The sequence below is a fragment of the Penicillium crustosum genome (genome assembly GCF_028827405.1).
Source record: "Penicillium crustosum strain IBT 35664 chromosome Unknown utg000001l_segment0_segment0, whole genome shotgun sequence".
In the NCBI taxonomy this organism is placed as follows: Eukaryota; Fungi; Ascomycota; class Eurotiomycetes; order Eurotiales; family Aspergillaceae; genus Penicillium; species Penicillium crustosum.
The window spans coordinates 1,825,067-1,841,756 of NW_026623122.1; the positions used below are offsets into that span (position 1 = coordinate 1,825,067).

Consider the following 16,690-nt stretch of genomic DNA (forward strand, 5'->3'; position numbering starts at 1 on the left):
AAAAGCAAAAACGACGATAGAGAAGCTGACATATAATATATGGAAGTAAGTGCAGCATATTATTCCAAAGAACCGCCCGTGGCTCCATCATAGCAAAAGCTGGTCATGCTCATCTGCATCTTCTTCCGCTCCTATATCGACAGGAGGTCCACTCTCTAGAGTAACTAGCATAGCAATTAGTATACTTCTTGTAGGAGCTGAGCAAAATAAACATACCATGCGACCTGATTAGCAGACTCATGAGGAATGCCACACCAAAAACAGCTGCAAGTGCCACAAACACTGTCTGAGGTAGTGTTGCAACAGTCAGACTGTAGATTAAATTAAAGACGGTAGGTGCAACAACTCGAGCAAGAGCATGTAAAAGACCAGTGGCACCGAGCATCTGTCCAATGCGTTCATGAGGCACATGTTTGGTCAGGGATGACTGCAGGATTGCAGATCCCATGCCACCTAGCGAGGCGACGACACCAGACATTATCATGACCGATGGCGTTTTGGACAGAGCATAGCCAACGTAGCCTAGTATATCGAATATTATAGATGTGCGGATTAGAACAATGTCCAGCATGTCCGAGCCGCGAATGGTTCCATCCTCCACGCACGGAGTTCGGAAGAACATGGAGATAAGCGGAAGCACCAGGAAAAGATTGACCACTCGCACCACATTGATGATCGCTACAAACAGACTGGACTCCACGCTTCCCCAGTTGAACATGTACCCGGCATAGATGATGATGACCTGCACTGTTCCCATGGCAACTCCAAAGACAGCGGTATCGATAGCAGCCAACAGCATGATGTTCCGGCGTAGAGCCGGACTGGCACCATGTCGGTTAGGGAACAAGACGCTTGGTTTTCCAACGGCGGGCATCAGAATTGCAAGCGGAGTGATCAGGTTCATTGGGTTCCAGACACGCCAAGAGTACCATTTAGGAGAGTCAGCATCCACACTTTTGATGCGATGCTTCTCGCGGGCCGCGAGCTGCCGGTCCTTGGACAAAGATTCAGGCACGATGAAGAAAATCGATAGACAGAAAGTTGCATGGAATGCAAGCGCAATGTAGAAGACAATTAACGTGCCTCCATGCTTGATCAAAAATGCCGCGCCGCCAGGTCCAGCTGCAATCCCGAAAAACAGAGCACCGTGGAACAAACCAAATGCCACGCTTCGCTTTTCGGGTGGCGTGCAATCAGAAGCATACGAATGGATTAACGCCTGTGCGGTTGTAAATGATCCACCCAGTCCATCCATGACTGCTCCAAGCAGAAGCATATTGACTGAGACCCGATCTGGCCATTTAGCCACAATGACAGTGATAATCTCATTGAGTACCGCGCCCATCGCGCCCAGCGCGATCATCTTGGTTCTCCCGTGACGATCAGATAAGTGTCCGAACCGGGGACTCACTAATGCTGATAGGATACCGGCAATAAGATTGAGATAGAGCTGGAACTGGGCAACCAGCGACTGAATTTGTGGGATCTGGCACTGGGGGTTGTTCTCTCCAAATATGACAGGCAGATAGGTGAACCCGGGGTCTTGGGTGGTCTTCTCGGCGAGATAATCTCGACAGATCAGCGACATGATCAAATTGATCTTGGGCACAGCCATCCCACCAAAGCCCAGGGTAAAAAGGAGCCCAAATGGGAGCAGCCACCAAATCTGTCATGTTTGTACGTTAGACAGTTGTTCCTGGAGCATTTGCTGCAACCCCCATAGTCACTCACGCTCGCTCTCCTCCATTTCGGCCGATTATCTGTAACGTGGGGATGTTGTCGGTACAATAGCCCATCGGCTTCATCGATTAGAGGCGTGTTTTCATTCACATCTTCAGGTCGAGTCTCCCGGGCGCTCATCGGAGCAACATCGGGCTCCCCCGCAAAGAGTTCTTCGTTCTCCATGATGGAGTTGGTGACATTGAGGGTGTTTCCAGGATTTTGCAAGATTACTGCATAATTGATTTGTAATATTCCAAGCACCGACACTTCATTCTCATATGAAAGAGGGGGGAATGTTAGCGGGTAGGATTGCTTGAATCGTTATCGGGATTTCATCATTGGCAGTCGTTAGCTCCGGAATCTCCGCTCTTAGGTGCTTGGGTACATTAAGGTGTCATTCTGACGGTTTATCCTTCTCTACATATCGTGCCCTGTCATCTTGTATACAATTGAAGAGATATTATATAGTACATTAACCCCGGAATTTTATACTTTTACAACGCCTCCAACACCCCCTGGTGCCGTATACACATACATCCAAGGCCGAAAGCTCGTACTCCGAGCCAAAAAGGAAAAACAAGCTTATACTACCATAGACGCATGTTCTTGGCCTGCAAAGAATTTCTTCTGGCCCAAGCACCGCTCGCTAGTGCAGCCCTGGCAACGCAGTGTCATCTGGCGCGAGCACAATTCTCCCTTTTGCAAGTGGTCGCGAGCAATATCGGCAAGTGCCTGGATGAAGACCGGGCTTCCGTTCAAGCTCTCTGCGCGCTTGACACCCGGGTTGTTGGCTTCATGAATAACTTCCTGATCCAGCTCGTAGAGTGTCTCAATGTGGTCACTTGTAAACGCAATGGGAACCAGGATCAAGTCTGTCTGTCCTCGTTTCACATATTCTTGAACAGTATCGCTGGTCTGAGCCCCGAGCCATGCACTAGGTCCCACCTGGGATTGCCAGCACAGGCGGTAGGGGTTTTTGAACTTGAGTCGTTGCATTACGGCGTGAACTGTCGCTGCAACTTCGGCGGGGTAGGGGTCGCCTGTGTGAGAGGATAATTAGTGTAATTCTAGTAAGTGACCAGGGGACATCAGCCTACCTCGGTTAACAACGCTCATGGGCAAGCTGTGGGCCGAAAAGAGCAACACGACCTGGTCTCGCTTCTCCTCTGGGTACGTTTTAAGTTGAGCCTCGATATTTTGTGCGAAAGCCTCCACAAGACCAGGGTGAGAGGGCCAGCGGTCGATGACACTCCACTGAATTGCGCCAGCTGGCTCAGATCCTCCATTTGCGCGCTTTCCCTCAAGACGATTACGCCACTTCCACAGTTCGTTAAGGGAACTGCCGGTCGTTGAACAGGAGTACTGGGGGTATTGTGTAAATGCGACAGCACGTCCTCCCTTGCCATTACCAAATCCATCGGCGAAAAGCTGCTCATACATGGTCTCGGTCAATGGGGCAGCGTAGCGGAAGGCAACGTAAGGTTTATGCGGCGCGGTCTCCGGGGAGATCTTATCCAACAGCTTGCACATTTCTGCGCACTGGTACTCGGACCATTTCCGAATGGGCGATCCGCCGCCGATATCCGCGTACTGCTTTTGGATTTTCGAGGTTCTGCGGCGTGCGATGAGGGGGCCGATATACGATTGGAGCCGTCCTAGGGGAATCAAATCACCGTCGGCCTGTAATCCAACGCATTAGCCTATCAATTCAATGTGACCATTGTGGTAATTCATGACACGTACAAATAGTCTGCTCAAAAAGTCCTCCACCTCGCTCGTTGTAGAAGGTCCACCCATGTTCATAAAAACCATAGCCGTTGGGCCTTTAGAGCCTGTCGCATCTTGCGTGACTGGCGGTACCACCGTCGCGAGGCCTCGTTGATTGCATCTCAATTGACTGCTAATTGCCGACCGACCTCCAAGAGATGTGGTCCCAACCAATAACTGTCGGGGGATCGCGAAAGGGCTGCGGAATGCCATGGTTGGGTCGAGGATATATTATATGTGGGAACAGACCAACAAAATAATATCAAGGTATTGATTAGAAAATGACAATTCCAACCTGTGTCCAACTTGGACCTCGGAAGTTGTTGAATCCGGTTTTGGTTGCCCCATGTAGCTTCCGCCGCCCACCGGAAGTGAACCAATCACCATCGGAGGATGTCAGCAGCTTCAGGCATCAGCGTCACCTGACTTTCGTGTTGCCCGCGTCAGAGGGCGCGTCTCGATGATATTTTGGACTTGATTAATTTACCACCTTTTAATATTTTCAATATTCCAAGGTGCCCCATTTCACAATAATGGCTGAAGATAGCTACGCGCGCGAGGAGGACAATTACGAAGATGAAGAGCTTGACGAGACCGTGAGTATAAAAAGCCGAAGATATAGTTACCGATTGTTGACTGTTGCCTACATAGAGTTTCAAATCAGTCAAAGATGCGGTGCTATTTGCCATAGACATTAGCAGTTCGATGCTCACGCCTCGTCCATCGCCTGATCCTAAGAAACATAGCGACGAATCACCCGCGTCGGCAGCTTTAAAGTGTGCATACCATCTGATGCAACAGCGCATCATCTCCAACCCTCATGACATGATTGGTGTTTTGCTTTATGGAACGCAATCGTCCAAATTCTATGATGAAAATGAGGATGACCGAGGGGATCTTTCATATCCTCACTGTTATCTGTACACTGATCTTGATGTTCCATCAGCACAGGAAGTCAAGCAACTGCGGTCCCTCGCGTCTCCAGCAGAAGCGGATGACGACGTGCAGGGGGTCTTGGAACCATCCAAGGAACCAGTCTCTATGGCGAATATGCTGTTCTGCGCAAACCAAATCTTTACCGCGAAGGCTCCAAACTTTTCATCTCGACGACTGTTTGTCGTGACCGACAACGATAATCCCCATGCAGACAATAAGGGAATGCGGTCTGCCGCAACAGTTCGTGCAAGGGACTTGTATGATCTTGGTGTCAACATAGAGTTATTTCCCATTTCTCAACCAGATCACGAATTTGACACCTCTAAATTCTACGATGTAGGTTATTAGCCTTGGTTGTATGGGAGTATACTCACACCTAGCAGGACATAATTTACAAAACATCACCAAGTGATGGAGATGCCCCGGCATACCTACAGCCGGACACCAACACATCGACAGCTAAAGGCGACGGACTCTCATTGCTCAATTCTCTCCTGTCTAGTATCAACTCGAGATCTGTCCCTCGCCGGTCACTATTTTCAAATGTGCCACTTGAGATCGGACCTGATTTCAAGATATCCGTCAATGGATACTTGCTCCTCAAAAAGCAAGAACCTGCCAGGAGTTGCTTCGTCTGGCAAGGAGGCGAGACTGCTCAGATTGCTGAAGGCGTCACAACCCTAATGTCCGATGATACAGGACAGGAGATTGAGAAGGCTGACATCCGAAAGGCATACAAATTTGGCGGTGAGCAGGTTTCATTTACCATCGAAGAACAACAGGCGCTAAGGAGCTTCGGCGACCCTGTGATCCGCATCATTGGGTTCAAGCCACTGTCAGCCCTCCCGATTTGGGCCAATGTCAAACACCCCTCTTTTATCTATCCCTCTGAAGAGAATTACATTGGCTCAACACGAGTCTTTTCTGCATTGCAGCAGAAACTCCTCGATTCCGAGAAACTAGCTTTAGTTTGGTTCATACCCCGCAAAAATGCCTCGCCAGTTTTAGCTGCGATGATTGCCGGGGCTGAGAAGATCGACGAGAATGGTGTGCAGAAAACCCCACCTGGGATGTGGATTATCCCTCTCCCTTTCGCGGATGATGTGCGCCAAAATCCAGAGAGCACTGTCAACCGGGCAGGAGACGCGCTGAATGACGCCATGCGAGATGTTGTTCGCCAGCTGCAACTTCCCAAGGCTGTATATGAGCCTTCAAAATACCCGAATCCTTGTGAGCCTTTATCACTACGGTTTGTTGAAAACGATACTGATTAATTTGCAGCGCTTCAATGGCATTACCGTATCTTGCAAGCTATCGCTTTGGATGAAGATTTCCCAGAATTACCAGATGACAAGACCGTGCCTAAGTACCGACAGATTCACAAGGTTAGCTACTTCTGATCCTAGAAATTGCGTGAATTTACTAACCACATGGATTCTCAACTACAGCGCGCTGGCGACTACATTCTTAAATGGGCTGAGGAACTGAAATTGCAAGCCTCCGAGATGTTTGGCAGTTCAGCAGCCACCTCTACGCTGGTAAAGCGAGGTGCCAAGACCGAGCCTACTAGTGAGCACCCAGCAAAGCGAGTGAAGGTTGAAGACAGCGCCTCTGGAGTGGAGGACGAAGTGAAGAAATGCTATGAGAAGGGCACTGTTTCCAAGGTGGGTATTCAAATTCTCGGCAGATAATTTACCAAACTAATACTCGCGTCTAGCTTACGGTGGTCGTGTTGAAGGAATTCTTGCATTCACACGGCCGCGCTACAGCAGGGAAGAAAGCAGATCTCGTAGACAGAGTTGAGCAGTACTTTGAGAAAAAGTTCTAAACGCTGATTGAATTTTGCTTGGGATCATCTTGGTGTGGGATCCGGTGTTGCTGAAAATTGAGGCCCCGATTAATGAGTTACGAGTGTATCCTACTTTCCTGTTTTACATACGGCCATAGTTATTTCGAATGAATCAATATTATTTACCTACGACGGTACAACATGCCTCTGGCAATCATTCAACTAGAGAAAAAAGCATAACCCTCTACCAAACAACCTTCCAAGGTTGCACCAATAGCTGACTAACTGCCGTTTGATGCCGAAAATGGATGTGGGGAAGTGGGGGAACCCCAAACTTGATCCTCGACAACGACTCGCAGATTGCTCTGGGAGAAAACAACACTGGCAAATAAAGTTGATATGGAAGCAAATATTTTCTTGGTGTATTTGTTTTCGTTGCACTAGGAGTCAATGTCTTTCCCCCTCTGATCCATGTCCTTATGTTGCGACAAAATCACCCCGCCGGTAACTTTCAAGACCATTTACTACAGAGAATATGGAGAAGGGACGGCCACGAGATGATCGAAAATGTCATACATGCAACAAGACATTTTCCAAAAAAAGAGCATCTCACTAGACATATTCGTGGTCACACCAAAGAAAGGCCATTTGCATGTCCTGTCTGTGGGAAACTATATTCGCGGAGGTACGAGATATTCCGAACAGTTGGTTTGTGCACTAACGTTGTTAGTGATGTCTTGCGTCGGCATGAGCGAAGCCATAGTGTTCAACTTGAGAGCTTGACCACTGTGTCCCCACAGGAATTCGCTGACGGTTCAACGATGCTCACACCCCCATCCGCAGCTGATTCGTTCAGGGCTTTCTCGGGGGGATCAGTAACTCATGTTTCCCCACAAGCGTCTGTAAACGTGGATATACCAAGCGTACCTCATACCAATACTATCGACTTTGGACAACCCACTGGATCTACACAAATTGATATAGGTGAAACAGCTCCCAGTTCAGGACCTGGAGCATGGTTCCTTGAAGATGATTTTGATGTTGGTGCTCTTGACTTCTCAATAACATCAACAATATCCGAATGGGCGCAAATCCCAAATGTGTTTCCCGCTGCAAATCTGTCTACGGGAGAACATGATGTTTTTACCCCCGTTCAAAGCTCTATCCCAGATATTGAAGCTCCAAGTATGGCTGGGGATACAGTCAAACGAAAATGGTTTACCCATATGTCACCATCTGACGAGAACCGACCCAACCGAGAATTTGCCCCCACGGGAACAAACTGGTCAGGACATACGAATGCGAATGAATCATACCGAGCTGGCCTATCTCAGAAGCTCCGTCGACCTATGGAAGATGAGGCATTACCATCCTCGGAACAACTGAACCTTTTTGCCAAATTATACTTCCACCGGTTTCATCCTTTATTGCCGGTCATACATGCTCCTTCTTTTCGACCAACGGCGGAAAATTCTCTATTATTCCTGTCGATTTGCTCCATTGGAAGCTTATTCGTCGGGTCTTCCCGCGCAGTAGCTCAAGGCTCACGCATATTTGAGCGACTGAACAAAGCCATTCTGGCATCATGGGAATCTTTCCTGTCAGAAAGCCGACCAGATGCCTTGTCTATGGTACAAGCTGCTATCTTGGGTCAAACCTATGCTATTCTGGCTGGAAAGCCCAAATACCTTGTTCTGGCAGATGTATTACACGGGACAGTTGCCTCATGGGCCCGTGAAGCAAATCGATTAGGTGCTCTTTGCAGCCAGTCACAAGATACGCTGAGCAGCGGAGATATTGAAAGAAGCTGGCATCGATGGATTGATAGTGAGCAACGCGCTAGGGTTCAAGCCGCACTGAATATACACGACGCCGAGCTTGCTGCTTTGTATCACCACGAGCCAATTCGCAATCATCGATTCCGTCAGTTTCCCCGCCTAGCATCCGATGAGTTGTTTTCGGCACCTACATCGTCTCAGTGGGCCGTACTTCTCCGCCAATCTCCCCAAACCCAGAGAGAAAATCGACCCCAAGCTCAACTTTCTCGGTCTCAGGATCCATTCCCAGTCACAGACTACGATTCCAGGTTCACTGCATATGGAATCCTTGAAGGAATCAGCGCTCGCCTCATAGATGCAAAGCAATCTCTAGAATTCAACCATCTAGTCTGCCAAGATACCTCAAACCTCTTGATCCAGTGGTGGGAGACATACCATACAACGGACCAAGATCCATTCTGTCTACCCGTATTATGGCATTCTATTTTCATATCCCTGTACGCAGACATGGACCTCCTGGAACAAGCAGTCGGCCGCGATGGACGAGCCCCAGCCCTGAAAGCATCAGCGCCAGCACGCGAATGGGCCTCTTCTCTGAATGCAAGCCGCTGCCTCGTGCACGCATCGCTGATTGCTCGGTATCTCGAGCGCATGAGCATATCCGCCGAGCCAGCAATACATGTACCCCGTGCCCTATTCTCGGCGGCATTAATATACTTGTGTGTTGCACAGTATGCGCCCAAACATTTCGTTAATGTGGGGGCATTCACGTCCCCAGAACTCAAGTTGCTGGGTGATGGGGCTGCGGAGGTTGCATGCTTTCCTGGGAATGTTCAGAGTGGCGAGCTTTCTGTGGGTACGGATTTGGATCAATTGTATGGCATGATTGACTTGCTACAGCGGGGTGGGCGTTGGGGGATTTCACAGGCTTTTGCCAATGTGCTTTCTACGGTGTTGGATGAAGGTAAGGGTGCTTATGGATAAATTGGTGTTTCTGTTATCTTGCTATTGTATACTCCTAGGCCTAGGGTGAACTATCAACCAATCAGTCGCGATATAATCAAACTATTTTGGGACTTTCAAATTACTAAATGCTTATATAGCAATGACTACTGATGCCCACATCTGATCGTCTCTCACCCCTCAACATCTTGCGGGGTGAAGCTCCACTATGTGGGACGCTTGTTCACCTATGTTGTACAAACTTGAGGCAGGTGATTGATACCTCACGAGTGATAATAACCTCTACCTGGGTAAAAGTTAAGCGGAATTCAGTATATTTCAGCTTTGGACATTAATTGCTAGTTTGTTTAATTTAATCTTGGTATTCGCCTTGTTGTTGGCTTTTTTCTTTCTTATGGCAGATATATCTAATATATATATCTGAACTCTCACCTTCTCATGCAGGCGAATCCTCAAGACATTACTGGAAACTGTCTGTTAATCTCGAGCCAATAATAATAAACGTAGTTGTTGCTAATCATCACAAATCGTGGGGGATGTACAGGTCCGCCCCCACATGAAGAGGATCGCGGGGGACTATAGCTCTACCCCGTAAAAACAGCCCAAATCAAGACTACATTATAAGTATAGCTAGTATTCTTTCGGGTAGAAATTATCAACTGCCCTGCTTCTATATTCATAAATGCAATGCCTGTCTTCACTGAACATTCCTCCTCATCCCGGGACCTGAGAGTCCTACCCTCATTTGCACCACGACTACCTCGACTAGCACCCCCATTCGAACGCAATGATAAAAACGAAGACAAATATGAAGCAGTCGTGGTCGGCGTATGTGCTGCCCAACAATGCCCTGAATCTCAACATTCAAACGAAAAAGAAAACCCTAATATAAACATCTAGGCCGGACCAGCTGGCCTAATGCTAAGCCTCCTCCTCTCTCGCTATGGTCTCAGCGATACATCCCTCCTCTGCATCGACGCAAAGCCAAGCACCCTGAAATCCGGGCAAGCAGATGGTGTGCAACCCCGCACACTGGAGGTCTTCAAATCACTCGGTATCTCAACTGAGATCGAGAACGAAGCGTGTCAGATGTGGCAATTCGCATTCTGGAATCCGTCGTCGGATCCAAAGAAGGTAATTGAGCGCACTTCCGTCGTCCCGGACGTTATTCCTCCAGCGCGGTTCCGCTACGAGGCTACCATCCACCAGGGCCGCATCGAGCGTATCATGGAAACTGATTTGCTGCGGTACTCCGAGCGCGGAATTGTGCGGAATACTAAACTTGTTGATGTCAAGATTGACGAAGAGGGTGATGCGGAGTTCCCCGTGCTTGTGACTATGGCTACGAATGGCGTTAAGAAGACTGTGCGCACGAAGCATCTTGTTGGTGCGGATGGGGCACATTCGGTTGTTCGGCAGTGTATGGGTCTGCGGTTGGAAGGAGAATCTTTGGATCATATTTGGGGTGTTGTCGATATGGTTGCTGAGACGGATTTCCCGGATATTCGTCGCCGTTGCGGAATTCATTCTCCTGCTGGTTCTGTGATGATTATTCCCAGAGAGAGGATCTCCACGGGTGAATACCTCACTCGGCTGTATGTTCAGGTTCCGGAGGATGTGGCCCCTGAGAGTGATCAGACGCCAAATGGAGTAGAGGGTGTTAAGGCCGAGGATGCTCGACAGCGAAGAAGTAAGATTACTCTCGAGGGCATTCTGAAACAGGCTGCCGATGCGATCAAGCCGTACTCTCTTCGGCCCAAGGAGAATGCTGTTGACTGGTGGGCTGCGTATCAAATTGGCCAGCGTGTCTCGCCTGAGTTTATCGTGAATGATTCAAAGGGTATTGCAAGGGTTTTCATTGCTGGAGACGGTGAGTTGGCTTTGAAGAGTGTGTATGGCCTCAAACTAACATAAGATCATATTTATAGCCTGTCATACACATAGCCCCAAAGTAAGTCTCCACAATTCCTCCTCCCTCGAGGATATCACTAACTTCCATTCCATCAGGCTGGCCAAGGCATGAATGTCTCAATGATGGACTCTTACAACCTAGCCTGGAAACTCACGTATCATATTAACGGGCTGGCACCAGAACCTACAAGCCCCGACAACCCAGCCTCATTACTCGAGACATACCAGACAGAACGCCACGAAATAGCCCAACAGCTCATCGACTTCGACCGGAAGTTCTCTTCCATGTTCTCCGGACAAATGGGCGCAACTGAAGGTCTGACACAAGAAGAGTTCCAACAGGCCTTCAAGCTCGGTAATGGATTTACCAGCGGCTGTGGCGTGGAATACCCGGAGAACATGCTAGTTATCCGAGATGAGCTAGACGTTGATATCAAGAGCAAAGGCCCAAACCCCATCACAGGAACGGACTACATATCTGGAATCCTGAGACCGGGCCGGAGATTGCTCAATGTGCGATTGCTGCGGCATGCTGATGGGTGGCAGCGGGATATTCATGACGGTATGTCAAGCCAGATGGAAACTTTGTGTGGGAATATCATATCTGACCCAGACCCCACAGATATCCCCTCCACTGGCCGATTCCGCATCTTATGTCTCACGTCGACCGATCTTCTTGATCGAAGTAGTATCTCTGTGCAGACGCTGGAAGAGGTCACTCTGCTAGAAGCGCAGTTCCCCAAGTCGGTTATTGAGCAGATCATACTGCATCCCCAGTTGCATCGGTCCTTTGAATGGAATGACGTGCCGATGTGCGTGAAGCAGCAGGCTGAGATGCGCTTTTATGATGGGTCGGCTTTAGATGATGCTTATAGTATCTATGGTGTAGACCCGGTACAGGGCGCATTGGTGGTGGTCAGACCCGATGGGTATGTTGGCGTCGTTGCTTGCCTTGGTGATGTGCAGAAGGTGGATAGGTATCTGAAGCAGTGCATTCGGACTGTCGCTAGTAACTCGTAACTAGTAGCTGAGTTGGGATTGTCGGCTTGCTGATTAGGTAGGATTAGATATTGAGGTTGAATGATAAGATATCTTGGCCAGCTGAAGGCTATTAGAGCATATAGTCATTTTGATAGTGGCGGTCAAACATGTAAAAATGTGAATGGTATGAGTTGTATGAATGGTATGAGTTGTATGAGAAGTGAAAAGACAATGGTAAGAATATGTATACATTTCATGTACTCTGATTGTCCAGAAGTCCATCAATAAAAGTGATGGAGTATGTCCGTGAGGAACTTTGCCCTCGGCGCTTGAACGCAATTATAATTTATAAGAAAAAAAGAAGGTCCCCTGAGAACTCCAAGTTCTATGCGACAAAACGGGTCACCGAGTGAACGTTTGTACTGGCTGAAAATCATTTGCACATAATGACGAAAAATGGTGTGTGCTGAAAGGAGGCGAAAATGTAACGTTGGGAGTTGTCGCTGGATTTGGGAGAGAATGCTTAAGCCGAGAGGGAAATTCAACACTGTCCGTAGACTTGACAATAACACATTTGTTCATCGGGACAACTGCGAAAGACGGTTAGCTCAACATTACAGCAAACGTGATCGACGATAACTTACTATACTCCTTCCATCCCAAAAATGATATGCCACAAGAACTCCATCACCCTCCCGGACGAAGCATCGCTAAGTTCTGTATCGATAATCCATTGCCGGAACTTAATATAATCCTCCAGTGGTCGCTTCTGAATCTGATCTCGCGAGAGCGCGAATTGTGCGCAGCATGCGGCGCCAATCTCGGCAGGCTTGCGAAGATATCTCTGACCCGCGAATTCCTGCTCCGTGGACGAGGAAGTATTCAAAGGAGGCGTACTCGTGCCGGCGAAGACATCCGACCAGATCTGCTCGGTGACATGGGTATTGGAGCGGTGGGCGTTCTTGCAGCCGGGGTTCCAATTGCAGCGAAGATTCACGTAGCCGTTCTGTTGGACGAAATCGAGTTTTAGATTGCGCATAGCGATGACATTGTCGTGGAGTGGGGCATCGACGTGCCAGGCCATGAGGAAGCCTGCACGGTGGGCGTGGAGAAAGACTATGGTGGAGGGAAGGGTGTGATAGAAATCGATTATATAGGTGAAGTAGGCCATGGCTTCGTGGCCTTTGTTGAACGGGGTCGTCAGAACGTTGGGGTTTAGTCGTGTTTCGTGCGAGGGGTTGACAATGTAGATTGCCCGTTGCCAGCTATTTGGAGAGAAAGTAAGTCAATTAGCCGTGGATCTTCGGCGAAGTGTTGGATATCAAAAGCACTCACTCGGGAAGCTCTTCTTCTACCCATTCGGTATGCTCTTCTTCTAGCTTCGCCATAACAACCACCTTATCACCCGGCGTGGTGTCACCATGTGGGCTGGAAGTTGTGCCATTGCGATCTAGCCAATTAACCACGTATGCGCCAGCGCGATATTGATTGCAAATGTCTTGAAGATGCGCTTCGAGTAGATATAGCGAGAATAGGACGAGACACGAGACGCAGAATCCCGCGATACGGAGTCCGCCTTTCATTATGAATGATGAATGATAGGGATCAAACTCCGGGGACTCTGCGGAGATGTACCCGTAGCTGTAAAATGAAAGTAGAGCGGATTGACTAATAAGCCATTGATATATACTGCTTCCAATGTATAATAGGGATGGGAAAAAGGAGGGTAAATCCCAAAGCAAGGCCCCTGAAAGCAAATTCAAAGAGGCAAAACGATATAAAAGGAAGGTGCGGTGTCAAAGTAATAAAGGAGCGAGGGGGCCGAGGTAGTAAGGATTTAAAGAGCAAGAGTACCCCGTACAAAAGTGGAAAGTGGAAAGGAAGGAATTAGAGTGAAATTGAAAAGAGGGGAGCTTCCTGGACTTGACCCCCGTTTATTTTCCCACAATGTCATGGTCATATCATTGGCCACTACTCAGGGGAGCCGCCCTTAGTTTGATGCCAAGGGGGGTTTGGGTTTTTGGGGGTTTTTTGAATTTTTGGTTTTTGGTACTCTGTACGGAGTATTCCGTATTTTGATGTGGTTTTATTTGGTTTTATTTGATTTGATTTGATTTGATTTAATTTGATTTAATTTTTGGTTGGGGGAAACCCAAAAAGCTTGGCTTGGGGCGCACGCTTGCCCCTTTTTAACCGTAAAGTTTACGCTTGAGCCATGGATGGACGGGATCAAGGCTTGACGCATTTAAGACAATCCCATTTACTTTTGGTATGGAGTAAAGAACTTGTGGATTTGGATAGACGTAGGCAACGACATTCAACTTGGATGTACTGCGGAGTAGTATGTGTTCCGTATGTAATTCTAGAATCCACCGTGGCAACAACGCGTGTTTTTCTCTGTACCACGGAAATGCACGTGGCGTTGGGTTTGAGACTGCTAATCTAAAACCTTCTATAATAGGGAAAGCGATGCTGCAATGGGAATGGTACCATACGTATTCCTCCACCAGACTATTATTCGATAGGTTCACATCTTAGGTGGGGCTGTCTCGCTTGCTCGCAAGTTTTGCATTGTTTGGAATAGCCTTTAGTCGGCTGCCTTGATCTTTTTTGTCGATGCACAGCCTACCAAGAGATGCAGGTACTTGGGGAAGACATGGAAACAGTTCGCATTCCTGGGTATGATTTCATAGGTGCACGGACTCGTGAAAGATTCAGGGTCCCAAAATGTGGGTTTTTTTGATCGCAGTGTGTGGCTGTGACAGAATTAGCATTGGCCGATCAGCGGCATTGCAATCTGTATCGCAATAACGTCTCTGAGCGCATGGGATTAGAGGCTCGATAATGCAATATAAGTCAACGGACAGAAATGAATGTTCTGAGGGTACGGAGTAGATCAGTTCCTAATAGGATGTTAGTCGGTGAGTATATTGCGCCACGTACGGGCAGTTTGCACTTGACAATAACGAGTCTTGATTAACTCAAACGGGGTGTGTTCAAGCGAGCTATTTAGAACGCCCGGGCGCATTTTTATTATGTTGTATGCGTCATCTCAACTATCTTGTGGATAATGTCCACGAATATGTCCTCGGAGTCAAGTCACGGAGGGATATCGACTACGCTGAACATTTGCATGCCGCGTGTTCGATATTATTTCTTGGCTTTGATCTTGGTAATCTCGGTGTTCACTCTTGGCTTGGACTAGCGTATGGCTGTCATAGTCGCACGGGAAGGATGTCACCCTGACTTAATCTGGTGAATGGTCACGCCCCTGGCACCTAGGCGGAAAGAGACCAATAAATACATATAGTCCCACCCACTCTTGTTACAAAATATCGCCACTTCTATTTTATACACTACAAAGTAGTCCTGGAATCAGCTGGTTTGCATGCTATGCTTTCATGTCTACGTTGCAAACACATGTGAAGAAACTCCATGTTGAGGTCATGGAGATAACCAACAGTGAAATCGAGAAGTGATGGTACATTCAAATGTTCCCAGAGGGCAAGTGCTGCAGTCCAGCTGCTTCTTTTGCTTATATTATACTACATAGAGATCTTTCCCTTCTAATCACTATCATCACCCTCTTCATCGCTGACATCCTCCCCATTTGCAATCGCCTCCTCTCGGATCTTGCGCGCACGTTCCCGCTTCTTGTTCAGCAAAGTATTCAACTTCTTGGCGACATTGAAGACACCCCCAGTTCCCTCGCCGCAGGCAGCGCACGACGGGGTTTTCCGATACCGCTGCAGGGCACAGGCTTCACAGAAATAGTGCCCACATTTGGTGATGATAGGTTCTTGGTAGGGCTTCAAGCAGATGAGGCAGGCGAATGGGATGCTCTCTAGCAATTCATCCTCGTCATCATCATCGTCTTCCTCGGCGATTTTGCCGGCGCCTTTTCGCTGTGAAACTACTCGCCCGCTTAATTGTTTGCCCTTGGTGTTGACTTCCCAGTCACGGTCTAGCTCCCATCCTGCCTTGTATGCCTCACGAGAATGGAGATATTTACAACTATCTCCGAAGCCACACTAAATTAAAACGAATTAGTATCGATTCACAATAGACAGATGGAAGCGAGGGAGTAACTCACGTAGCCAGTTTGTTTCCAATCCTTGCACACATCGGGGGCAAAATCCGTCACTGTGATAGTTCTAACGTTGGTCGCCGCTTTGACAGGACCGAATTTCCCCGGCGCATCGGGGTTCTTCTGAATGAACGATTGATAGTTGGCGGCGCCCTTGTAAGTTCCGTCCGGCGCTGAGGCAGAGGAGACTGGTTTTTCCCGAGTTGTGCCCAATAAGTTCTTCTCGCTCAAGTTCTCATCGTACCAGTTAGAAGCCTTCGTGGCATCATTGCTGGAGGTCAATGGAGCGGGAACCGCGGTGGTAGGTCCGTTTTCTGGGCGCTGTTTCCTCGTCGCATTTGATGTGGATGATGCGGTGACAGCTACATTCTTGCGTCGCCTTTTGATCCGTCGCCCTTCGTCATCATCAGATGATACAAAGTCGGAGTCGGAGTCAGAAGCAGGAGGTGGCGTCGCGGGCTTCTTGCGAAAGTTGGCTTTCCCCTTGGAGCGCTTCTTGAAAGCGACTTGGGGCACGGCATCTGTGACTTCAATTTCTTCGCCCATATTGTATGTTGGGTATTGGTGATGTTCAATCGTAGATGTTCAAGCAATTGTGTTAAGATCCAGAGGTTGTAAAGATGGCGCATTTCCAAGATTGGATATCGAACGGTCGAGAAGTGACTAAGCTGACAAATGCAAACAATACAAACCACCTCCTCACTTTGGGACGCGTTTGATAGCCAAAATCGCAGCAAAACACACGCAGGAACCTGT

At 48.3% G+C, this 16,690-nt stretch overlaps 7 protein-coding genes across 7 annotated transcripts; 3 read left to right on the top strand and 4 right to left on the bottom strand.

Annotated features, from left to right (window-relative positions):
- Positions 1 to 87: 87 nt before the first annotated feature.
- N7487_000695 (putative tetracycline-efflux transporter) lies at positions 88 to 1,905 on the bottom strand (the record flags this gene model as incomplete). The annotated part of the gene is made up of 3 exons (XM_056868443.1): positions 88 to 164; positions 217 to 1,666; positions 1,732 to 1,905. 3 exons carry the CDS (start codon positions 1,903 to 1,905, stop codon positions 88 to 90), a joined length of 1,701 nt encoding a protein of 566 aa, XP_056733227.1.
- Positions 1,906 to 2,304: 399 nt separating this feature from the next.
- N7487_000696 (ferrochelatase HEM15) lies at positions 2,305 to 3,702 on the bottom strand (the record flags this gene model as incomplete). Its single annotated transcript, XM_056868444.1, has 3 exons — positions 2,305 to 2,762; positions 2,820 to 3,402; positions 3,466 to 3,702. The coding sequence occupies 3 exons, from the start codon at positions 3,700 to 3,702 to the stop codon at positions 2,305 to 2,307; spliced, it is 1,278 nt and encodes a 425-aa protein (XP_056733228.1).
- A 320-nt stretch (positions 3,703 to 4,022) lies between these two features.
- On the top strand, positions 4,023 to 6,357 carry akuA (uncharacterized protein; the record flags this gene model as incomplete). The annotated part of the gene is made up of 6 exons (XM_056868445.1): positions 4,023 to 4,085; positions 4,141 to 4,761; positions 4,809 to 5,655; positions 5,707 to 5,810; positions 5,874 to 6,089; positions 6,143 to 6,357. 6 exons carry the CDS (start codon positions 4,023 to 4,025, stop codon positions 6,251 to 6,253), a joined length of 1,962 nt encoding a protein of 653 aa, XP_056733229.1. The 3' UTR covers positions 6,254 to 6,357.
- A 678-nt stretch (positions 6,358 to 7,035) lies between these two features.
- On the top strand, positions 7,036 to 8,976 carry N7487_000698 (fungal specific transcription factor domain-containing protein; the record flags this gene model as incomplete). Its single annotated transcript, XM_056868446.1, has 1 exon — positions 7,036 to 8,976. The coding sequence occupies one exon, from the start codon at positions 7,036 to 7,038 to the stop codon at positions 8,974 to 8,976; it is 1,941 nt and encodes a 646-aa protein (XP_056733230.1).
- A 666-nt stretch (positions 8,977 to 9,642) lies between these two features.
- On the top strand, positions 9,643 to 11,886 carry N7487_000699 (putative phenol monooxygenase; the record flags this gene model as incomplete). Its single annotated transcript, XM_056868447.1, has 5 exons — positions 9,643 to 9,783; positions 9,856 to 10,825; positions 10,884 to 10,906; positions 10,963 to 11,428; positions 11,489 to 11,886. 5 exons carry the CDS (start codon positions 9,643 to 9,645, stop codon positions 11,884 to 11,886), a joined length of 1,998 nt encoding a protein of 665 aa, XP_056733231.1.
- A 502-nt stretch (positions 11,887 to 12,388) lies between these two features.
- Positions 12,389 to 13,536, bottom strand: N7487_000700 (DUF3431 domain-containing protein; the record flags this gene model as incomplete). The annotated part of the gene is made up of 3 exons (XM_056868448.1): positions 13,183 to 13,536; positions 12,492 to 13,112; positions 12,389 to 12,437 (listed from the first exon to the last, which is right to left on the bottom strand). Exons 1-3 carry the CDS (start codon positions 13,428 to 13,430, stop codon positions 12,389 to 12,391), a joined length of 918 nt encoding a protein of 305 aa, XP_056733232.1. The 5' UTR covers positions 13,431 to 13,536.
- A 1,877-nt stretch (positions 13,537 to 15,413) lies between these two features.
- N7487_000701 (U2-type spliceosomal complex subunit CWC24) lies at positions 15,414 to 16,480 on the bottom strand (the record flags this gene model as incomplete). The annotated part of the gene is made up of 2 exons (XM_056868449.1): positions 15,414 to 15,878; positions 15,941 to 16,480. 2 exons carry the CDS (start codon positions 16,478 to 16,480, stop codon positions 15,414 to 15,416), a joined length of 1,005 nt encoding a protein of 334 aa, XP_056733233.1.
- Positions 16,481 to 16,690: the final 210 nt, after the last annotated feature.